The 25,436-nt window shown below is 38.4% G+C and overlaps 2 protein-coding genes across 12 annotated transcripts in view; one reads left to right on the forward strand and one right to left on the reverse strand.

Moving 5' to 3' along the window:
- INVS (inversin) overlaps positions 1–4,840 on the forward strand; it is a 224,476-nt gene extending 219,636 nt beyond the window's left edge. For 5 of the 7 annotated variants that reach the window (XM_077140262.1, XM_077140265.1, XM_077140261.1 and 2 more), the window contains 2 exons: positions 598–672; positions 4,064–4,840. In XM_077140262.1, the coding sequence (XP_076996377.1) occupies positions 598–672; positions 4,064–4,167 (179 nt within the window). In that variant the 3' untranslated portion in view covers positions 4,168–4,840. Of the gene's footprint in view, positions 1–597; positions 673–800; positions 933–4,063 lie in introns of those variants that run through there. The other 2 variants (XM_077140254.1, XM_077140256.1) reach the window with 2 other exon arrangements.
- A 541-nt stretch (positions 4,841–5,381) lies between these two features.
- TEX10 (testis expressed 10) overlaps positions 5,382–25,436 on the reverse strand; it is a 95,338-nt gene continuing 75,283 nt past the window's right edge. For all 5 annotated transcript variants that reach the window (XM_077140272.1, XM_077140285.1, XM_077140281.1 and 2 more), the window contains 4 exons: positions 15,797–15,877; positions 13,852–14,033; positions 6,804–7,014; positions 5,382–5,586 (listed from right to left, as the gene is read on the reverse strand). In XM_077140272.1, the coding sequence (XP_076996387.1) occupies positions 5,473–5,586; positions 6,804–7,014; positions 13,852–14,033; positions 15,797–15,877 (588 nt within the window). In that variant the 3' untranslated portion in view covers positions 5,382–5,472. The remainder of the gene's footprint in view (positions 5,587–6,803; positions 7,015–13,851; positions 14,034–15,796; positions 15,878–25,436) is intronic.

A 25,436-nucleotide genomic window follows, 5' to 3' on the forward strand; every position in this document is an offset into this window, starting at 1 on the left:
CAAGCATTAAGACATTTCTTAGCACCAGTCTTAGTGCCTCTCTCCCAGCATTTCTAGTCAGAATTGGTTCTGTGAGGCTTTCTGGCATCTGAGAGAGTCTTGCAGCTTAGAGCTTCTCAGCTGGGCTCCATGACTGAAAATGTCATTGTTTAAAACCTCTACAAACCCTTGCTTGGGTCTTCCCTTTGCATTAACCTCACTAGGATGTTCACTATGCTAAGAAGTACAGGGTTGCCAGCCATGGGAATGTCCCAGATCCAACACTACAACAAATACTTATTTATAGACATGAGCTGTTGTAAATTGAAACATCCTTGGCTCTGGAGAAAGCTCATCCAAATAAACTCAGCAGACAATAATCTGGCTAGCTTCCCAACAGAAAACAAATGGGGCTAAGGCATTCTTAGAACCAGATCTCCTGCAGCCCAAGCAGCAAGAACCCCAGGACTTTGCTCTGGGCTTGCACAGTATTCCCACATCATATGTAATTCATCTTGGCAGACCCCTGCAAGCTTGAGCCTTGGCCTCAATAAGAAATACAGAACTTGGTTTGGCCACAGTTGTCAAAGATTGATGAATGCTGTTGATTGATTTCAGGTTGCTCTCAAGAAGGGAAAGTACTTCATCCCACAAGACCTTCAAAAATCCCTTCTGTGCTACATCTCAACTCAGGTGAGGCAGTCACTATACTGGCAGAGCAGGTAGGGGAGAGAATGTGGGAAAGCTTTTCCTTGTTTTGTCCCCAAAGATGAAGCAGTAAAACAGACTGCCAAGGGGTTCCAATTGTCATCTGATTTCAGGTATGCATCTATTTCTCATCCCCCTTCCATGAAATTATTACTCCAGGTATCATCTGTGACTCCATAAGAGCAGACTACTTTCAGAACCAAAGCTACTGCTGTTAATGCTGCCTCCAAAAGAAATAGCAAGTGGTAACTATTACTAATCATTTCTAACTACTTGTTCATCACATAAAGAAAAACACTATTATTCTTCATAGTAACAGCTTGGAAGTTTGTTTTCTTCCCCATTTGACAGTAAGACCCTCGATCTCCTTCCCAAAGAGAGGAAGAACTCCTGTCACGCTGAGTTCTGGCTCTTGCCGTTCAGGGCACCATGAAGACCTGACAGCAAGTCTAGCTCAGCTGTGCACTGTCACTCATCTAGAAGATGCTCAGGGAACTTTCTTTTCAGCCTGAAGCAAGACTGTTTTAACTCAGGGCCCCTTCATTCACACCAGCACTAAATTTGGGTGATAAGTTCAGTGCTGTCAGCAGCTAATGCCAGGTCCAGGGTTTCCGTGTAGGTGGCTATGGCAACACATAACCCCCCTCGCCTTCCCCTAGATCCAGTCATCCAGCAGAAGCCGTAGCTGCAAAGGTGAACAGTGACTGTCAGCATGAACTTTAACATTCATTTCACTCTTGATGGGGAAAAAACCCGGAGGTGGGGGGGGGGGGGGGCAGAATAATTTCTGCCAAATCTTTAATGGTAGGTGGGCAACTTCATGTGATATATGGGTAGGCTGGTCAGGGTACGGTGAATGGGGCAGTGTAGTTAGAAACTTTCAAAGGAATCTAGCCCACAGCACTGGGTATGAAAACATCTGTTGTTAGACTTGAGTGAATTGAAAAATAGCTTCAAAAACAAAATTAAGACAGGTATAACTTCCAGAAAAGTGACATTTGGTTGGTCAGATACTTACAAATTAGATAATCACTAACATTTTTCACTTAGTCTCAAGAGAAAAACATATCCAAGACTATCAGAAATCTTAAAAATTAAGGTATTTGGCAGCATTAGGGACTCAGAGGGGAAGAGAGGAAACATTCAAACAATGCTTTCAAGCAGCTGATCTGTACTACACATGTAATTCTGAATGGTAGGAATTGAATAAGGACTAAATAAAGAGAATCCTTTTCTAACTCCAAACTTGGGGAAACATAAGGTTTGGTTAGGCTCACCCACCTGTGTTAAACATTAACCAAGCTTAAGGCCAGACAGAGCTGCCAGCTACAGCTTAGCTGAAACTTGTACGTGCTTTATATTATGTAAAGCCTATCTATAAATGAAAGAAAATAATTTGCATTAATGTACATGATTTGGATGCACTTAGAAGTTTCTGCAACGTAAAACCACCAATACCCAATTAAACCAAAAAGCAGAGAACATTAACTTTGATGTCTGAATAAGAAGTAATGTTGGTTCATTTTTTTTGCCAGAATTAATTCCACAGGGTTACAGTTTGGTTTTTTGCTCACTGCTCTATTCCCAGTTTTAGAAAAGTGCTTGGCACATTGTAGCTGCTTAAAATATTTGATAAATGAATGAAATACTACTCCCACTTTCAACTTGGAGAGGAGAACCTCCTTAGGCTTTGGTAGCACCTCTCTTTTTCAAAGGAGGAAGCAGAAAATGAGAAGGATGTAGCAAAATGACAGCCCCCTTGGGCTGTTTCTTCTTTCAGATCTCTATAGCTCTGTTCTAGTTTGCTAGCTACTGGAATGTGATACACAGAAATGAACAACTTTTAAAAAGGGAAATTTGGTAAGTTGCTAGCTTATAGTTCTAGCATGGTTCTAAGGCCAAGAAAATGTCCCATATAACGCAGGTATATAGAAATGTCCACTCTAAGGTGTCCAGGGAACGATACCTTGGTTCAAGAAGGTTGAGGATATTCAGGGTTTCTCTCTCAACCGGAATGGCAGATGGTGAACATGACAACATCTACTAGCTCGCTCGCTCTCCAGACTTCTTCTTACATGACGCTCCCCCAGTGGCGCTTACCTTTTTCATCTCCAAAAGTGTTGGGTTGCATGGGCTCCTGTGGCTCTGTTTTTTCCAAAACGGTCCCCTCTTTTAAAGGACTCCAGTAAACTAATCAAGACCCACCTGGAATGAGTGGAGTCATATCTCTCTCCAATCAAAGGTTAATACCCACAACTGGGCCAGCCACACCTCTGTGGACATAATCTAATCAAGTTTCCAAATTGTAGCACTGAATAGGGATTGAAAGAAAGGCGGCCTCCCAAGATGGAACAGGATTAAACATGGCTTTTCTAAGGTACATAATCATTTCAAACCAGCACAAGTGCTAACATCTCAAGCAGCTAGTACTGAGAAGGCAAGAGACAGTAAAACCACACCTCTCTCAAGTCTTCTACACTACCCCTGCAAACCATCCAAGATATATTTAAACCTGGTCCATCTCTTTTAAGATAAAATAACTCCTTTTAAAAAATTCTAATCCAATGAGTGGAAAATAACAGCCATGGCTCAAGTAATTACGAGTTATGGGCCCCGTATGAATCCAGCATATTCCTGTCTGCCTACCCCCCCACCCCGCAGAGGGTTAGGCAGATGACAGTTCAGGATTTTATACAATAAAGGCAGTAGCTCATTTTAAAATGTTATTGAGGTACAATAATAAAACCAAGAGGGAAAAACTAAGACGCGTTTGTTACTTTTAAAACTATTTGCCTTTTTAAAAGGGAAAAGAAAAAGATTTGCCTTTATCTGCTTATTCGTTCCATAGAAAGTTAGAAGCAATTTATAGCAACCTGGCCTCACTATCATTTGCCAAATGAGTGTGCTGACTTCTTAACCAGTGTTTCCTTTAAGTTTATAATTTTAAGTTCAAAAATAAGCCCAAGAAATCCATTTAAATTTTGATAAGCCCATCAGTCCATCATCCTTCCTTGATCTGAATTGTTTGCAAACAAACCTATTTCCTGAAGCAAACTATAAGAAACTGCATGTGCGTGCGCTCTGTGTAACACACAGAGAAAGATGTCATACTAGTTAAGTCTTCCAGGCAGACTGAAGAACAAGTTCCAGTCCCAGCTCCTCAAGCACCTTCACCCTCCAAATTAAGTTTTTCCCTTCAAGAGATGTCACTTATCTTTGAGATGGCAGAAAACACACAAGGCTGATAAGACATCCTGCCTCTACAGTAAACTGGTCTGTCATCTTATATGGACAGACCTAATCCCTCTTTCCTTACCACCAAGGAACTCTTTCCTTCTGCACAATAACCTGAATATTGTGTGTTTGTTTTTAACAGTGAGCAACTTGCAGTGTATTCATCTACTTGAGAACAGTGGAAGATCAAAGAACTTTTCTTATAACCTACAACCAGCTTCTCAATCAAAAAACAAAAAGTTCTGACTGCCTAAGGAGGAAGACTGGATTCAGGGGAGCTGGAATAGTTAGTGCAGAATTCAAATTTTCTGCTGATTATCTTTCACACTTCAGACTTAGCCTGAAAATGTGCTAACAATGTCATTACCCAGCACTGCTCGGTAAATCATCTCCACCTGCACTGAAAGGGCCAATGTACTGTATGTGCAAAACTGATCCACTGCCTTCACCTCAGCCAGTATGGCTGGAAAAGGAGTAACTAATAGTAAAGTCTGAACAAAACAGGGCTGTCCAGTTAACATTTCTGCCAGCTCAGTGGCATAGGCCTCAAGTGATGAACCTAAAAGACACAGTAGCCTTCATCTCATTACTGGTTTCTGGAATTGAATGCAACAGACTTCAACACAGATACCATACCCTCCCTGCTACTTTAACATGATCAGTTTTAAATTTAAAACCAGAATCATAACCTGGTGTTTACCTTTATAAATTGTTCATTAAATGACACATATATTCATTGATTATATTCCATAGTTCCTGCCCTGGTTAAGGGTAGAGCCAATGTGGGGATGCAGACAGGAGGCAACAGTGGGATCTATTAGGGTCCCAAATGTTTTTAAGGCTGCTTCTCTTTTGTTAAGATCAATACCACCCTTGTGCTGACAAGAAATGATAGGATGCAATAAAGTGTTTACCTTGATTTTTTTTTACAGTTTGCTACTTAAATTATTATATTATTTTCAGAATTATAAAGTATCAAATCACTATATACAGCAAGTCATTTTTTTAAAACTATAATGCATCATAAGTAGAAATTGATTTTGGAAATATACTTGTCTAGTTCAAAGCATGTTTAGATATAGAAAAATCCAAACTAAATGCAACATGCATCTGTATGGAAGACCAGAAAACCTCTGAAGATAACAGAACTCCATAGTGAGAAGCTGCAACACTCCAAACAAAAATGAGAAAAACTGGTTTCTGTTGCTGTCTGAATAAACTGGAGCTGGAAACACAAAGAATAAGATTTGCCTAGGTGGTATCACAAAGACTTAGCTAATTTCATTGTAATTACAGATTACATCGTACTTACAGATGGTCACTGGTGTTATGTGCATGTAAAATCTCTATTATTCCAAAGTTCTGCTACAACCCTAATAACCGCCAATAGCAGGTACCACATTTTCACCCTGTCTTGTAAATGCAAAATTCAGTTCAAAGGAAAGTTCTTGAACAATATCTTTAAAAGTTCAGCTTTAATGACAAACTTCATTAGATCAAAATTAGACAGATGTGAATAAACAGTTTCAAACAGGAGGTACCATGGTGTCTTCAATACACTGTACTCAATGCATTGGGTCCCTGGGGATGCCCGGAGAGATACACGTTGAAGGAATAGTGCAAGTCTGTGAGCCACTGCTCCTCCACACTTCCACTTTTCAGTGTCTGGAGGAAAAAACAGTAATATGAGAATTGTGCCAAAGTCGCCAAGATTTTTCCATACCCAAACATTTCGCAGAGCCTTTGTAACAATAACTCCATCTATAAATCATCAAAGGGAATTTTCTTGGAAAAAGGAAGCTATTAACTGGGCATCACTATAGGCAGTGAAAATTTCTAGTTATATCCTCAAGTACAACTGCCATCAGCTTCTTGTTGAGTCTGTTCCCTTCTACATGTGCACCATCAACCCCCCGTTGTCAGCTCTCTAGAATCTCATGATCACTGAAACGCAAGGCGCACTACCATCAACTGAGATGAGTTCTACAGGGCTGACAGACAACTGCTGTCAATCTCTACGTTAGGACTGACTCTCGGATCTGGGAATAATCCAAGTTCTTGACTTTTCTTTCTGTCTACAATTACTGAATAATTCTGCTGTCCCTTGTGTTACTTCTACAAAGGCTACTGAGAAAATTCAAAATGGTCACCTGTGTTATATGCATGTAAAATCTCTATTATTCCAGAATACTGCTACAACCCTAATAACCTCCAATCAAGCACCCCTATGAAAAGCCCCTCTGACCTGCCCTTATACAAAGAGCACCAAAAAAACCCAGATAACAGAGCTGTGCCCCCTCACACGGCTAAAAGCAGAGCTGACCATTAGGCAAATTTAAAGCCTGCAGCTTCCTTCTTCCTCTTATTCTCCAATGAACTAAGTGATTAGAAAAGAAACTGTCCTGAAACTTATTTCTGTTAAATAATTTCCTTAATGACAGCTAACATTTACTTAAGAAATGCCAGGTACACTAAACATTCTACTTGATTGCATTTAATGTTCACCAAAGGTGGTGAAGGTGGCATTATTCCTATTTTTACAGATAGGAAAACAAGCTTTAGATAGGTAGAATCATCAACAGAGTCTATTAGAATGCAGGTAGGAGTGACTGACACCTGGATCTTTTCCAACTAACTAAGCTGCCTGCCATCCTAATTCAGTATGTGTTACTTTAACGGTTTTATTACTAAATCCAGAATCAAAGACATCCGCCTTGTCAAGAAGTAACAGTAGCAGAAAAAGCCTTGGGCAAGCAAAGCAGCACAATGGACTTAATCCCAGGGAATCAGCCAAGGCACAGGAATGTTAGCCTCCAAAGCATGACCCCCACCTCTCCTATGAGTACCAGCAGCACAAAAGCCAGTGACTCCATGCTTCTTACCATGATATTCTTGATGATCTGCTGCACCAGGATCACATTGGTCAGCATGTGAGCACGGAGCGGAGCATGCTGAAGCAGCAGACGAAGTAACTGGCCCACAACAGGTAGCTCCTCGGGCCCCACTCTGTTCACCCGCAGATTCTGCAGCATCAAACGGAGGACTCGAGGCAGGAGAACCAGGATGGAGACACAGACGCCCCAAAGCTTGTCCCTACAACAGCAGAGGAAGAAATGAGTAAGGGAGCCAGGCACAGACAGGAAATGTGCCCCTTCCTCCCACTGTCCCAGACTGTAAATGTCCCTTTAAGATTACAGTGGTTTTGACCACAACTAAATAAGTAAATCCACTGAAGAATTAGCTGCTTTCCCTTATTCTGTGGTTTCAAGGAAGCTGAGCAACCAGCACTTCCCTGGACTTATTAACAAGATACTCTTCTGAAGCCACAGTGATCACAATACAGAATTAGCCAAAGTACAGAAGGAGCTGCACATGCACAACCTCTGCTGTCCACTGACGGATATTACTTCACTGCCTGTTATTTAACACCAAAAATATCAATCATATATATCAATCAACAGAGTAAGATGATCTCACTGAAAAAAAAGCAGGAAAAGAAAAGCCATGAAACTCTATGCCTATGAACTTGATTCTGAGCTTCTTCTATGTCTCAAACAGGACAGATTTACAGAAAGATATGCTTATCAAGAGCCAAAATGGATTTCTGAAAGTAGCCAAAAAGGGTACTACTTATCTACTGCTAGGTCACAAAAAGCCAGAAATGGCAAATTCAGATTTCACTAAGCATCCTTTTCTTGATACAGCAAGCACAAAAATGTTTATGGTACTACAGTAAGAAGTTCTGTGGCTGGCCAAAGCACATTCTGGGAAGAGTGTCAATTAAATGAAGCAATATCCATCTGCAGGGGAAGTCTATGAAACCCTCTGGAAAGTTTCTGTCCTTAAGACTGCATAAACCTCCCAGCCCCCAAATCTTTGTAAGACAGCCTGACTCTTCCAGACCTAGAGGGAGCAGCTAAACCAAAGGCAGACACTGAATCCACTCCAGGGCAACCAGATTCTGTTATTTGAAGAAACTTTATTCAGTCTTTTGACAGACACAGGGCCATGCTGGAATAGCCACATTTGAGGAGAGAAAGCCGATTGTAGACACAGGCACAGATGGTGAAGCAAAGGCACAGTGATCAAACACTATACAATTCAGGCTTCCTAACTCTTAGTCCCAGTTCCTAATGAAGCCCAGACACACTTCAAGAATGTATTAATTTTCTACTTCAATTCGAGAAGATTTCACATAATCCTTTACCAAAACTCTGCTAAAAGAGCTAAAGGAATCTATACCAAAGGTAAGTAAAGTTAATAGATGAAAAGGTTCAATTCCTCCTTTTCAGACAACACACCTGTAAAAAGTTGTGAAGCCAAAGAGAAAGAAAGGGGTCCTGAGTGCCATGAGAGAAGGAAGCAATGCCACATGAAGAGGAGTTGTGATGTACAAGAATAACTTTACTTATTGTAAAAAGTGCTTAAAGGGCAGAACTGGGGCTAATGAAGTTGAGGTATCAGCTCAACATAAAGCAATGGTTCTAAACCTCAAAGGCATGTACCACTCTGAAGAAAGAATTATAGTTGGCCTAAACCCAGTATTTTACAATCTTCAGGAGTTCAGATTAATTCTCTGCAAACTTCTGATATGTTGGGGTCAGAGAATACCAGCCCCTCTTTCTACTCCAAACAAAGAAATGCAGATAAAAGACATTTTAAAATACCCCCCACCCCATATATACAGCCAAGCTCAAAAGCCACAATGTGTAAGACTTCTAGGTGCCAGAAGTTATGACAGGACTAACATGAAAACAGTCAACAGGGGTACAGAACTGGGAGCAGGTATTTAGACAAAATGATGTCCCGAAACACATGACAACACGGATGAACCTTGAGGACATAATACTGAGTGAAATAAGTCAGGCACAAAAAGATACTGTATGATTCCATTACTATGACTCTGATAAAGCTGTCAGTGTTCTGTAGCAGCTAGAAGGAAAATCTGAGTTGAGGGCATGGGAGCCCATGACAATTTCTGGGAAATGTTCTATAGGTGCTTGTTGAAGTATACTTTGAAAATTATTGCCTTTTTTCTTTCTTTTCTTTGTGTGTGTGTATGTATATAAATGTATATTTTACATACTAAAAAACTATAGGCAGTTACAGTAATTAGATAAAATAAATTCCTGAAATAAAAAATATGAAAATATTTAGTAACGTAGCTCACTACTATAGCAAAGCTGGTATTTGTAATAATGTTTTGTTTACATGGGCAGGCACTGAGAATCGAACCTAGGTCTCCGGCATGGCAGGCAAGAACTCTGCCTGCTGAGCCACCGTGGCCCACCCTGTAATAACTTTTTACTTGATATTCTGAGAACACACAGTTTTGATAGTTAATCAAATAGTATTTTAGATAGTGTTTAATATTTAGAATTCAAGTAACTCTGATGCCTGTATTTATAGATTTTTTTCCTTCCTTACTTTATTTTTTTTTGGGGGGGGGGTGCATGGACTGGGAATTGAACCCAGCTCTCTTGCATGGAAGGCGAGCATTCTACCATTGAACTACCCGTGCACCTCTTGCTTTAATTTTAAATCGGTTTGCGAAACATATTGTACAAATAGACTTTATGATTACTTAGAATTTTTTTTAATATGCCTATGGATAAGCGAACTAAGATATCCATTTTAGGTGGTTAAGATTTCTGTACATTAATTGTAAAAATATTTGTATATTCGTATTATCTTGAAATAAGGAAAATATTTAGTAACATAGATCATTACTACAGCAATGCAGATATTTGTAATAACTTTCTACTTGATGTTTTGACAGCTGATCAAATGGTATCTAAGTTAGTTAGTTACTTAGTTCTAAGTATTAAAGAACTTTGCTGTCCGAATATGTAGATTTTTTCCTCCTTGCCTTAATTTTAAATTGGTTTATGAAACTTACTGTACAAACACAAGCTTTACAAATGATTGTATGGATACTTTATTTAAATATGCCTATGGTTAAGCTAACTAATATCCATTTTTGGTGGCTCTAAGTGTATTGTTCTCTTAAATTAAAAATATAGAAAAAAAGAACTGGATGTGGGCTCTTAGATTTAGAGCAGGGGTTTTCAATAGAAGGTGAGGCTTGCGACTGCATGTATGGGAGGCAGGGAGCTAGAATTGGTGTCTTCCTACATAGAAATGAAAGCCAGGAAAATGCACATGTCAAGCTGTTAAATATAAAGAGCTCCCACAAAAGATGCACTCAAAGAAAAGCCATTCAACTCCAAACATAGTTCAACCCCAGAAAAGAATCCTCAGAGCCTCACTGGCTCTCCGAAATAAAGGATAATTCCCACACTGGAAACAAGAGCTAACAGAACAAACTGACAGGAGCTTTAAAGTAACACCAATAAATCATAAACAAACAAGAATGAACAAGAGCCTTGTAAAAATCTAAAATAGATAAATAAAGCAAAACCAAACTATAGTAAAAACGTTAAATAAATAAAAGAATTAGGGAACTAGAAGTTAAGATATAACAAGGACAGGATGAGAAGTTCTGTATGTTCAAAAGGAATTTTAGAACACAAATGAGGGCAATAACAGAAATAACAATTGAGAACTTTCCAGACCTGAAGGAAAAAAGTCAATGAGTTCTCAGATTAAAGGAGCACATTAAGTCTCCAGCAGGATAAATACAAACCATCCTACATCCAGATTTGCAACACACCAAAGATAAACAGAAATCAGTATAAACATAGAAGAACAGATTACTACCAACAAACCAAAAAGACTCAGACTAACATACTTTTTTGTGTGTTACTAACAATAAGTCCAAAAGACAGTGGAATTATGTCTTTGAAGGACAATGGCCACAGTTCTGAACAACTAACTCATAATTTGGTCAACCCTAATGTTTAGACCAGCACTCATAAAATCTAAAGGCTCCCAGCAATCTGACTAGCACCCATGACTTGAACTCTCAGGAACAATTTCTCCAGTGGGGATGAAAACACCCTAGCTGCCAATACTTTCTTGTGATTAGTACCATCCCGAGAGATTCGCAGGGTCTGGTCCTATCAACCCTTCCAATACCCAGTTTAAAACTGGGCATTTTAAACAGGCAAATATTATATACACAACATTTTTCAGTTCAGCTATATAAAGTCTAAGCACGATGTGCCTCTATAGGAAACTACAAAAGTCCTTGAAACTTCTCATGAAAGTATTATTAAAGGGGTTATATTTAAAGTGGCAAGAAATGGCAAATAGCATTAAACACATTTTCATAAATGGGGATACTTATTCTATAAATCCTTGGCTCCCCAAGAAGTTAAGTTCCTTGCTGTTTATAAAGCTTTCTTTAACCAAACAGAACTAAAGTTTGATGACACATAAGCAAAATACTATCAAATTTACATTTTACTTATACACACGTATGTATTTACAGGTAGTTCATATGGATTTACGGTGAATTTCAGAAAGTTCTTTAAAAACACATACTGTAAAAAATCAAAATGCCCATTAACATAAAAATGGATTTTAAAAACCTGTGGTATATTAATATAGCAGAGTACTTTAGAGCAGGGGTCAGCAAACTACAGCTGGCAAGCCAAATCCAGCCCAAAGCCTGTTTTTACAAATAAAACTATATTAGAACACCACTGTGCCCTTTAAATATTATGTATGGCTGCTCTCATGGTACCATGGCAGTACTGAAAAACTGCAACTGAGACTACATGGCTCACAAAAACTACAATTATTTACGATTTGATCCGAGAAATTTGCTGACCTTTGTTACAGAGAAATGTAAATGAAAGTTAAACAAATCGACACTGATGAATCTCAAAAATGATGCTGAAAGAATCAAATAGCAAAAAGTACAAACAGTATTCCTGTTATAAAATTCATAAATATGCAACATAATAGAGAAGCACATGAAATCACCTTTAAAAAGCATGGAAGTGATTAACACAAAAGCAGTAGGTGATTTCTGGGGTGTAGAAGCAAAACATGGCTGTGGAAGGCACATGGAGGGTGTGTACTAATGTTACATTTCTTAACCAAGTACTGGTTAAATGGATGCTCAGTTTATAATTACTCTTTAAAGTATAAATTTTATACATCAGTTTATATATGTTTTCATGGCCTTTAAAAGTCAAAAAAAAAAAAAAACACGAGAAAAGTACACATCAAAATGTTAACAGTGACAGAATGATTTTTATTTTATTTGCTCATCTGTTAAAATTTTTTTAAACCTTCTGCAACCTTCTGGAAAATGGAAAACATTTTTTTCTTTAAATTTTTTATTTATTAAACATAACATACATTCTTACCATATGATCATTCCATTCTTGATATATAATCAATAACTCACAATATCATCACATGGTCGTATATTCATCATGATTATTTCTTAGAACATTTGCATCATGCAGAAAAAGAAATAAAAAGAAAAGAAAATTCGTACATACCATACCCCTTGCCCCTTTCACTGACCACTGGCATTTCAATCTACTAAATTTATTTTAACATTTGTTCCCCCTATTATTTATTTATTTTTAATCCATATATTTTGCTTGTCTGTCAATAAGGTAGATAAAAGGAGGATCAGATACAAGGTTTTCATAATCACATAATCACACTGCGAGAGCTATATCATTATATGTTCATCTTCAAGAAACAATGCTACTGGAGCACAGCTCTACAGTTTCAGGCACTTCCCTCTAGTCTCTCTAATACACCTTAACTAAAAAGGGGATATCTATATGATGCATAAGAATAACCTCCAGGATAGCCCCTCGACTCTATTTTGAAATCTTTCAGCCAGTGACACTTTATTTTGTCTCATTTCTCTCTTCCCCCTTTCGGTCAAGAAAGTTTTCTCATTCCCTTGATGCTGAGTCCCAGCTCATTCCAGGATTTCTGCCCCATGTTGCCAGGAAGGTCCACACCCCTGGGAGTCATGTCCCACATAGAGGGTGCGGGGTAGGGGGGAAGGAGAGCAGTGAGTTTGCTTGTCATGTTGGCTGAGAGAGAGGGGCCACATCTGAGCAACAATGTGGTTGTTGGCTGAGGTTCTCTGGGGGTGACTCTTAGGCCGAATTTTAAGTAGGCTTAGCCTATTCTTTGTGGGGTTAAGTTTCATATGAACAAACCCCAAAATTGAGGGCTCAGCCTATTGCTTTGGTTGTCCACACTGCTTGTAAGAATATCAATAATTCTCTACTTGGGGACGTTGAATTTTCCCCCTTTCTTACTGTTCGCCCAAGGGAACTTTGCAAATCCTTTTTTTTTTTTTTTTTTTTTTTTTTACATGGGCAGGCACTGGGAATCGAACCCGGGTCCTCTGGCATGGCAGGAAAGCATTCTTGCCTGCTGAGCCACTGTGACCCGCCCTGCAAATACTTTTTTATAGAAAACATTTTTTAATAGGCACAAATAAAATAAACATGAGAATTTATTGTAAAAATTAAAGTGAGATCTACCAAATTATCCTAAAAGCTTTAGCCTGAATATTAGATAGTATCAAAAGTATTAATTTTTTAAAACTAGCATCTTAGAACAATACCATTTAGATCCAAGAATATAAAAACTCCACTCTGGCTTGCTCTAATGAAGTCCAAAACAAAATATGAAGGCTTGTACTAGCAGCCCATTCTCTAGGGGTAGACTGTGCAGTGATTTCTGTGCCAAACCCATAGCAATGGTAATAAAGGAAAGTTCAAGACCCTTCAGAATGCCAGCTACCTTTTCAAATGTGTAGCTTAAAGGGGAGAGAAAAAAAACTAAGATTCTTGCCACAATACAAAGGGATTCATGAAAAAGCGAAGAAAAGACTAAGTGGGTTCACATAAACTTTCTGAAAGAGAATTTAAGATTTTTCCAAAACTCAATCACCATTTATTCTCTCTTAATTTATTCATTTACAGGGGAAAGGGAGTAGTGGAACAGAAAAAAGAGAGAGAAGAATGTAAAAACGATTACCTTTTTCTTAGATGTTCTGCTTCCCCTTTCTCTAGAGTGAGCAGAAAATAAAGAATGCTGTAGCAACAAGAAGCCAGGAAGGGCAGCAGCGTCTCACTAAGTATACATGTGTGATCCAGGAGCTTACAGATAACACCCAAAACACATCCAGCTGTACTGTCAGGAATTACAGTCAACCCAACCTAGGTAGAGAAAAATCAGATTAATTACCTCTTCACAACACCCCTTCCTCCTAATGGAATGAAAACCCATTAGCTAGAGTTAACCTTGGATCATCTTTTTTCTTTCTTTCTTTTTTTTCCTTCATGTACGTCTTTATTTCATTATTCATCTACCCAGACACTGGTTAAAGGAAGTATCTGTCACAAGGTTTTTATAATCACAGGGTCATGGTAAAAGGCTATATAGTTTATAATCATTATCAAAGATCAAGGTTACTGGATTACAGTTCCACAATTTTAGGTTATTTCCTTTTGGCTATTCCAATACACTAGAAACCCAAACCACTGCCTCCTTGCATGACAAACTCTACTAAAATTTTCTAGACATTACAATCTCCACTACTGCTAAGAAATAACTATTGTTAAAAAGCATTATTTCATGCATCCAATGAAAATCTTGAAACCGACAATGAAGCTTTTAAGATCCTTAGATTATTCAGACTAGACTACTCTGATGTCTGGCATCATCCCCATCCTAAGTAATTAAACATACAAATCAAAATTCATTTGAAAACTAGCCTTCTGCCCTTGCCCAAGAATTGGCTAGTCATTCAGACATAATGAAGCAGAGTACCTCTGCTGGAGTCAGTAAACTATTACTACATTTAACACTTGATCACTTCACCACCAAAAAATCCTGGAGGGCCAGACCAGGTTCATTCCAGTATGCTAACACCCCTGAGCTCTCCTGTGTGCACTGTCACAAAGGTAATGTCTAACATGTAACTGTAGATTCAAATGTTAAATCTGGTATAAATCTGGAAACTATGGTTGATGTACGATTATACAAAATCTGTAGACTCTTAAGTCTTAAGCTCCTCCAACAGGCTGTCTAAAAATAGTGGCCAAGACTGACTGCATGTTGACCTTTTATTAGAATAATGTATTCGTAGTCAAAGGAGGTCATAAATCCCTGAAATGGAGGTAAAAAAGAAAAAAGGTGGGCATCTTTGGAGACACCAGAATAAGGATTGGAAGTCTGGAAGCACAAAGAGAAAAGCATTGGGAACTCAAAGCAAAACTGTTTTTCAACTCAGAGGAAAAACATTTTAAGGACAAGCGGCTATGGTAGTACCTATAAAAGTACCCAAGCAGGTGAGAGGAGGGTAAAATTTGGGAGCTCTCCCTTGCACTAAAAATAAAGCCAAAGTTTGAAGTGTAAATGTTGGAAAAAGCTAACAGCATAGGCATACTCCAAGTGGATTTAATATCAATGGGAATAAGTCAACCAACACTGGCCAGATGGTCAAGTCAGTTTCAAGCCTGAGCCCACTGCTTTCTATCATCAGGTATGAGCCTCATGCCTGCTCGGTGACCTTCCTAACTATGGACACCAAGTCTTCTGGGTTCCAGAGCCTGAACCCTAATCTGCACGCTAGGTTCCCAATACACTGATGCCACACATGTGTGAACTGGAGCACCATAAGTAGAAGGGACCTGAGGTATCATCTTTAAGGTCCCCTCTTGCACAAACATAAAAACTGAAGTCCTGGGAAGCAAAGAGATTTCCCCATGGGAAATCACAGAATTAATTAGTCATACCCAGGAATAAAGCCCAGTTTCTCAGTTCTCACCACTGCAGTATGCTGTGAGAGGCCACAGTATCGTTAAGCTTAGTATTCCAGACATTTTGTTTCTCTCCTGGTGATGTCAAAGCCAGTCTTAACCAATGAGTCACTGTATTTGTTGGTTTTAAATGGGGGAAAAAAATAAGATATATTTACCAAATGTTTACTGATGGCACTTTGCAGGATGTCAAAGCTCTGGCTTCGAGCAGGGATAACCAATAAACTGTGACAGAGTGCCTGTTGGGAAAGGAGAAAACCAGTAACCAAATCAGGACATTTCTGGTCAGAAACAAATTTGATAGTTTTTGTTGTTGTTTTTTTAAACCAATTTGCTCTATATATAAATAGGAAACATACGACAAAAATGTTTCTGGAGATAAAAATGTGAAAGGTCAGTCAAGCTCATGTATGGACTAATTTTCCTAATCATGAATCTATTAAACATATACTGAGTACTGAGCTACCCCCTACTAGGTGTCATGCATAGGAAAACAAGAATGAGAAACTCGTCTCCATTACTGCCCTCAAGTAGCTTACGCTCTACCAAGGAGGACTAAAAATCTATTTGTTAAGTGCTACAATAGCAAGATCTGAGTGATGTGAACAAAGGAATAACAAAAGAAAAATGTAACAAGAAAATGTAACAAGAAAAATACTTCTGACTTGCAAAATAAAAAACCTAGTTCTATTTACTCATAATCTTGCCTTCTATTCCCCAAAAGTAAAAGAACAATTTAGAGGAAAAGAAAAATATCAGGAAAGTAGAGGGCAAGTCCCCAGTATTTCTAATTTTCTAAGTTCTCAAGAAAACAGGACGTTGTAAGGTCAACACCAAGCCCTTCATAGATATCACACAAATTCCAGAATCTGATGGAGAAAAGTGCAGAAAAGGAACTAAATAGAAGAATCACACAGAAAGACAAAGGTAAGACTAGTGGACAGAAAAACCTTGCTCTAGGAAGTGGAAGGTCAACCTAAGCTCAAGAAAACTGTCAACCAACCCTCAAAATCCAAGACATTTCTGGGTGTAATTATACTCAAAGTAGGAAAAAGATGAATAGCAATAAACATTATTTCTGCATAAAATTTCATAGATTAATATCACCCACAGTTGTCACAGGACAAATTTTCTTATTTTTATACCCATAAGTAACAATGAAAATACTATTTCCAATGCCATCTTCTTACTTCAAAGTAAACATTCTGTATATTTTTATTAATATAATGTGAATCAAATTTCAAAAGTGTCCATTCAATAATAAATGACTAATTATCCCCTTTTTCTCTGAAACAATTCAGTTCCATTCTAAAGCCATTAGGAGGGTTTAGTGGTTGGGAACTGCAGTAGCCCAGAGCAGGCTGCCCATGAGAAGTGGAGTCCTTCCCTGGAAAGTCACAGTCCAAATGAAGTGAGAAAAGGGCCTTCACACAGGAGGAATGACATTGGGAGACTGACTGAAGACAAAGGAGTTGATCAAGTTAGTCAATATATTAAGTAAGTATAATGGAAGCCACGTTTCTCACTGTCAGAGAAGGCAGGTGTAAATAAGGAAAAGAAGACAATTAGAATGAAACCATAGTGCTGGGTCTCTGACCTCTAAGTGGCCTGGAAACAGCCACATCCAATGGCAAGGAACACACTAGAGTCCAGATCTTGGTTTCTAGATACTGTTCTCCATTAACGGAAAATAGGGCTTCTTTGAGAAATAGCTAATTCCAGGGCTGGGACAGGGAAAATATGAGATAAGTCTGGAATAAACTGTTGTAAGTGCTGGTTTGAAACTATTATGTAAAATATTGGCAAGAATGTGGAGAAACTGAGACACTTATGCACTGCTGATGGGAATGTATAATGATACAAACACCATGGAAGTCTGGCATTTCCTCAGAAAACTAAATATCAAGTTGCCCTATGACCCAGCAATACCACTACCCAGTATACACCCAGAAGAGCTGAAAGCAGTTGACACAGACATTTGCACACTGATGTTCATAGCATCATTATTCACAATCACCAAAAGATGGAAACAACCCAAGTGTCCATCAACAGATGAGTGAATTAAAAAAAATGTGGTATGTATATATAATGGAATATTATGCAGCAGTAAGACGAAATGATGTCCTGAAGCACATGACAGATCAATGAGACTTGAGGACATAATACTGAGTGAAATAAGCCGGACACAAATGGATAGATACTATATGACTCCACTTTTATGACCACGCTAAAGGTAAAATCAGAAGCTTTTAATAAAGAGTTAAGGACCTAGAGATACACGGAAGCCAGAGATGGGGGAATGCTTAGCTAATAATGTTGAACTCAAATGTAAGGGAATACACAGAAATGAAGGCAGTTCCCTAGTGGGTCTATAAGTAATATTACCATATTTAAGTAATTAAGTGAAAATGATTGAAAGGGGTTATATAGACCCATGTGTTCCACTGATTAAAACTACAAATAGAAATAAGTTCTTGCATGAAGTACTGCAAACGTATGACTCTTGTATCCTAGATATATAAGTTTGGGGTATAGGAGGGAAACTGCTATTGCACGCTATGAGGTATGTTTAACAGGAAATCATCAACATTACCATAGCAACACGAGGGGTAAATAATGGGGGTCAAGAGTTAAAGGGAGGTTTAGATTTTCTATTTGGGGAGCGTGTGTTTATTGGTTACCTTTCTCTTGGGAACAATGAAATTATCTAAAATCTAGTGTGTTGATGGACTGGTGACTTTGGACATTATACATAATGCCCAATGGATGGAGGTGGCTGAAGGATGAACTGACTGAGAATTAGACTGGCGTATGATGGTGTATACATAAGGAATATTGTGTTGCTACAAAAAGAAATGAAGTTGTGAGGCATGCAACATAGTGAATGAAACTGGGGGACACTGGGTGACACCAAATAAGCCAGAAACAAAAGAGCAAATATTGTATGGTCTCATTTAGAAAATATTTATAAAAAAACAAAGGCCCATATTGTAAGCTTTTATAGAAGTCACATTTAGTCCAGAGTAGTGATTGTTGTTTTTTGGATTTTGAGAGGCTGCTTTATACATGCACAACCTTGTATTTAGAAGAGACGAACGAAGACAATCAAGTTGGGATTAAGGTAATTTCAGAATACAGGGGTAAGGAAGATACTGTCTTTATTTTAGAATCTCATCTACTCTTTGAGACCAAAGAAAGAAAGGTTTATTTGTCTAGAACCTAAATTTTCTATAGGACATAATCTAACTCAACCTGTTTGGATAGATCATTTAAAACAATCTAAACACAGAATAGGAATGAGGGTCTTTAATCCTATATAGCTTAATGTAATGCCAGGATACATCCCAGGGTATATTAAGCAAATGATCAAAAAGTACTGGCAAAGTCCCTTGAGGGATGGGGTAAAAAAAATAACGGAACTATTAAACTTTACCAGGGAAACCCCTGATACTATGTTAAACTTTAGGGATATCCAAATGAACAGGCTAAGCCCTTGATCTTGAGACTTACTCTTATGAAGCTTATGTAAGTTAGCGGAGAAGTTTAGACTACCTATAGGTATGCCTATGAGTTACTTCTAGAAGACCTCTTGTTGCTCAGATGTGGCCTCACTGTCTCTAAGCCCAACTCTGAAAGTAAAATTACTGCCTTCCCTAATAGTGGGGCATGACATCCAGGGGTGAAAGTCTCCATGGCAACGATGACTTCCAGGGATGAATCTGGCCCCTGGCACTGTGGGATAAACAATTCCATCCTGACCAAAAAGGGGAAAAGATGTGTAACAAATAAAGTATCAGTGGCAGAGAGAGTTCAAGTTGAGTTGAAAGGCTACTTCAATTAGACACTGCTACCTATCATAACCTGCCAAAACCCAACCCAGGACCATTCCAGCCAATCCTAAAGAACACCTAGGGCAATATATACAATTCCACAAGAGTTCCATGGCCTAGAGTAATTCCAGAAACCTTCAACTTCCAGGTGGGTCCCTGGTCCAGATAAGTCCTGAAACCTAGAGGGCCCAGCCTCTCTAGAACATTAGATAGTTCCATCTTGCTACCTCATATTATTAACAGACCCTTCCAACATGAAAAAGTTGTAATTGCCATAGCCCAAAGATCAAAGGTGATGGTGAAGTCATACAGAGAAGATAGGATTTAACGAATGAATATGATTACTGAATCATTAAACTGGTATCTCTTTTAGTCTCCAGTATCTTAGAGCAGCTAGAAGTAAAACCCTAAAATTGTAGAATTGTAACCTGCATCAAACTGAAATCTGTTCTACAACTACTTTTTGCAATGGGTTTTGAAATTTATTGCTTTTTTTCTTTTTTGTATATATGTTATTTTTCACAAAAAAAGGAAAAAAAAATGTTTCTTTTAGCTTCCAGGGTTTTGGAATAGCTAGAAGGAAAAATCTGAAATAGTAGAATGGTAATCCATAACTCTGAAATCTGTTCTGTTACTACATATTGAAGTGTACTTTAAAAAACCATTGCTTTTTTTTCTTTTAAGAATTAAAAAAAAAAAAAAGAAAAGCTGGTTTGTACTGCACAAAAACTATGTTCTTTTAATCCTGATCCAATATTGTAGGGTGGGACCTCTTGATTAGGTTGTTTCCATGGAAATGTGACAAATCCAACTGTGGGTGTGACCTTTTAATTAGATAACCATTCAAGGTGGGTAGGAGTCTTTTAAGAGAGCTCAAGGAGTAAGAGTTCACAACTGACACAGACATTTAGCAATGCGGAGGAATATACCAGAAGTAGCCACAGGATCTGCAAGAGCTGTTCAAAACCAGAAGCCAAGAGAGAAGCTCATGTGCCTACCCACAAGATGCTAAAGCAAGCCAGAACAGAGTTTTGCCCAGAAAAGCTAAGTGAGAGCCCACAGATGGTTAGAGAGGGAGCCACTGGAATCAGAAGCACAAATCAACAACCAGGAACAAAGACCTCAGATGCCAGCCATGCGTCTTCCCAGCTGACAGTGAAATCCTGGACACCACTCGGGCTTTCTTCTGAGTCAAGGTATCTTTTATCTAGATGCCTTAGTTTGAATATTTTTTAGGGCCTCAGAACTGTATAGCTTAATAAATCCCCTTTATAAAAACCATTCCATTTCTGGTATACTGCATTCTGGCAGCACTAGCAAACTAAAACATGTGCCAAAAAGTAAAGAAGTGCTCAGAATTATGAGGATACATCAACAAAAAACAAAACAAAAACACAGATGCCAACCTGAAGGAAGGAGATGCCACTGGGAAGTATGTGGCAGTTGAGCATCAAAATAAATCATAATATGGAATTGTAACCCATTGAACAAGGAAACCACTAATCCATACTACAATAAATGAATGAGCGAATGAATTTATAAGAAGAATAAAAAGGAATGGGATACTTCCACTGTTCCACTGTCCAAGTACCTTCTCACAAAAAATTATTAATTACAAAGGGGAAAGAACAGCACAGCAGAAAGGCCAAGCAGACACCCTTTAAATCCAAACCACACCTGTCAGGACACAATGAGAAAATCAAAGTACCATTTGTGTGATATGCCTGCTAAAGATATAAATCTGAATCTAACCACGAGGAATCACCAATCTAACCCACACTGAAGGAAATTTTACAAAATAACTGGCCTGTTATCTTTAAAAGTGTGAAGGTCAATGAAAGACAATAAAAGACTGTTTCAGATTGAAGGAGACTACAGAGGCATGACAATTCAATGCAATGCATGCTATGGGGCAGGTGTCAAAACTTGAATGAGGTCTGAGGATCAGATGATGGTACCAATGTGGATTTCCTGATTATTACCATTATTGTCTAGGTAGGAGAATTGTTATTGTTTAGATAGTAAAATGTCCTTGTTTGTCAGACTTACATACTCAATGATTCATGATACCATGAGGTATTATGTCAAGTAGTCTATGAAAACAAAAGTTCTTTGTACAGTAGTTAATATTTTAAAATTCTCAAATTTACTGAAAATTTTAACTGTTTCAAAACAAAATTAAAATATCAATATAAACATACATATATATGTGTGTGTGTGTGTGTGTGTGTGTGTGTAGACACACACACACACACACACACACACACACACACAGGCAATCCTAACTTTTGTACATAACCATGTTAACAGGCACTTCTGCATATCAGAACCTTACCTTCATCCTGCAGTTCTAAAATGGGTATGTAATTTGGTTCAATGTGGAAATTAAGAATTGAAAGAAAATATGAATAAATACTTCTCAAATTATTTTTTAAAGTAGTTTATACATTAAATGCCATGTTGAAGAACTGTCTACCTAATTTATCATAGTACATACAGAAATTTGTCATACACCTAACACCATGTTCCAAGTTTCATCTAACACTGTGTCCCAGATCACTTTATAAAATAATACATATTCTATTAAAAAAAAAGAAAAATATCTAAACATCATATAATCTTATACCACTGATCTGGAATTACCACAATATTAGAAGTTCCACTTTTATTTTATTCTCACTGTTCTACAGAAAGAAGATAAAGCAGGGAAATGTAAAGTAGCCAAAAGTTATATCTAATTGTTAAAATTTAGTATTAAAATATATGACAGAACTAGAACAGGCTTATAAAAGTTAAAAGTTTATGTCTTTGAGGCTGATTAAAAGGAAACATGTTGCAGCATAACCAAGAATTCTTAACACCCTTCCGTTTATACACATAGCTGGAAGAGCCTGTGCTGCTACACAAAAAACTAGTTTTCTGGTGATCTGGAAGTCACCAGTAGAATCTGGAGCGGCACCTCAACTCTGTAAGGAATTCCCTGTAAAAGGCCTACTACTGAGCTAGAAGATCTGACAGACCAAGAATAAGCAGTTTGGATAAACTGAAGATCTTTTTTCAAATCCAGGACTTCCCTGTTCTAATCTCACTGACTCTATCAAGTCACACAAAAATGATGTTCTAAATCATGACTTAGTGCTAAGTTTGGCAACACAGAAGATAACAAGATATGGGCTCTATTTCTAAAGAGCTCACTGTCTTGACCCCCATAGAAAGAGAGAAAATACAATGGGATAAGAATTAGAAGAGGACAATGGGCTAAATGCTGTACAAGGCACCCAGAAGGTGACCTACAAGATGAATAGGAAGTGACGACAGTCAGTAGGGAAACCAACTCTCAGCCACACAAGATGGAATTTGAAAGGTGTTTAAAGCAAATATGATCTGTGGGGAAAGCAAAGTAATGCGATAACAGAAAATACCACGATGAGGCATTCCAGAAACCACAAACACTTGCCAAGTGAGGAGTTTGGCTTGCTCTTGTAGAGTTTTCCGAATGGTGTGACCAGAATAGCTATTGATCCCCAACTGGACAGGGAGGTCTGGAGCCCTCTAGCCATTTGCCATCAGGCACAAGCAGTCAACAGAATCCACAAGCCAGAGACTTTTGGTGGTGCAGAAGGAAAATACTCTCACGAAAGCCTTATGAAATAAGGAGAGAAACCTAGCCATGTGCCTTCCCAGCTGAGAGAAACCCCAAACATCGGTGACCCTTTCTTTGGAGTTAAGATACATCTGTGCTGGTTTCACTCTGTGGTAGACCCCAGAAAAACCATGTCCCTTAATCCTCATTCAATATTGCTGGCTGGTAGCTTTTTCACTGTTCCCATGAAGAAGTGACTCATCCCATGAAAAGTGACCCATCCAATTGCGATAACTTTTAATCAGACAGCTTCCATGGGTTGTGACTCCACCCATTCCAGGTGGGTCTCAATTACTTTACTGGAATCCTTTAAAAGAGGAAGCATTTTGGAGAAAGCTTCAGAATGGCAAGAGAGCCAGGAAAACCACGAGAGCTCATGCAGCCAGAGACCTTTGGAACTAAAGAAGGAACACCTCCTGGGGAAGCTTCATGAACTAAGAGGCCTGGAGAGAAAGCTAGCAGACACTGCCGTGTTCACCCTGTGCCTTTGCAACTGAGAAAGAAACCCTGAACTACATTAGCCTTTCTTGAGTGAAGGTAACCTCTTGCTGGCACCTTCATTTGGACATTTTTTATGACAAGCTTTCACTGGGACATTTTCATGACCTTAGAACTATAAACTTGCAACTGATTATACCACATTCCAGCAGCTTGCAAACTACAACATATCTTTCTCTGGATGCCTTAGCGTGGACATTTCTGTGGCTAGAACTGTAAACTTGCAACTTAATAAATCCCCTTTTTAAAAGCCGTTCTATTTCTGGTATACTGCCTTCAGGCAAGCTTTAGCTAACTAAAACTGCATGTGACAGTAGTTCCCCCTATACCCCTCGATTATTTGCTCTTTGTACAACATTCATATCTTTGAAGTAGTTCATACATCACTTCTATCCATTTCCATTCAGCTACATTAGGGTTCACCCATCTCTAGCTTCTGTCTATCTCTAGTTCCCCTATATACTATATTATAAGCCTCTGAGTTTACTTTTACCAATGTCATATTAGTATCTCTTCTTTTGTGTCTGGCTTATTTCACTCAGCATATGTCCCCGAAGTTCATCCATGTTGTCAAATGCTTCAGGACCTGAGTTTGTCTAACTGCTGCATAATATAGACATACTCCATCACATGTACATACCACATTTTGCTAATCTACTCATCTGTTTACTGGCACTTGGACTGTTTCCATTTTTTGTCAATTGTGAATAGTGCCACTATGAACACTGGCACACAAATGTCGCTCATCTCAGTGTTTTCAGCTCTTCTGGGTATATATGAAGTAGTAGTAGTGCCAGGTCATAGGGCAACTCAATATTTAATTTTCTGAGGAACCACTGAACTGTCTTCCACAACAGCTGTACCACACATTCCCACCAGCAGTGAGTAAGTGTTCTAATACTCTTCAACATTTGGAGCTTCCTGTTTGTTTAATAGCAGCCATTCTTATAGCTTATAGTGTGATGTGAAATCTCAGTCTTGATCTGCATTTCCATTATAGCTAATGAAAATGAGCATCTCTTCCTGTGCTTTTTTAGCTATCTGTATTTGCTCTACAGAAAAATGCCTATTTGTATCTTTAGCCCATTTTATAATTGGGTTGCTTGTTCTTTTGTTGCAGAGTTGTATAATTTTTTTTATGTATACAGGATATCAAAACTTTACTGGGTATGTTGTTTCCAAATATTTTCTCCAATTGAGTTGGTTGCCTCTTTACCTTTCTGACAAAGTTCTTTGAAGCACAAAAGCATCTGATCCTTGGGAGTTCCCATTTATCTATTTTTCTTTCATTGCTTGCGCTTTAGATATAAAGTTTAAGAAGCTACCTCCTTTAATCCTGTAAAGATTATTGTAATACCTGAATACAACCTACAGTATATTAAGAAGATAATCAAAAAGTATTAGCAAAGTCCCGTGAGGGCTGGGAGAAAGAATATGGAACTATTAAAATATTAGGGAATCCCCCAATACTGTGTCAAACTTTAAGAACATCCAAATCATAGGCCATGCCCTCAATCCTGAGGCTTACTCTAGTGAAACTTATGTAGGTAGCGGAGTAGCTTAGACTACCTATAGGTATACCTAAGTGTTACTTCTGGAGGACCTCTTTTGTTGCTCAGATGTGGTCTCACTATCTCTAAGCCCAACTCTGCAAGTGAAATCATTGCCCTCCCCACTATGTGGGACATAACATCCAGGGGTGAAAGTCTCCGTGGTGGCATGGGAGATGACTACCAGGGATGAGCCTGGCCCTAAAACTATGTTATAAACAAGCCATCCTAACCAAAAGGGGAAAAGAAGTGTAACAAATAAGGTATCAGTCGCTGA

The sequence above is a fragment of the Tamandua tetradactyla genome, chromosome 2 (genome assembly GCF_023851605.1).
Source record: "Tamandua tetradactyla isolate mTamTet1 chromosome 2, mTamTet1.pri, whole genome shotgun sequence".
In the NCBI taxonomy this organism is placed as follows: Eukaryota; Metazoa; Chordata; class Mammalia; order Pilosa; family Myrmecophagidae; genus Tamandua; species Tamandua tetradactyla.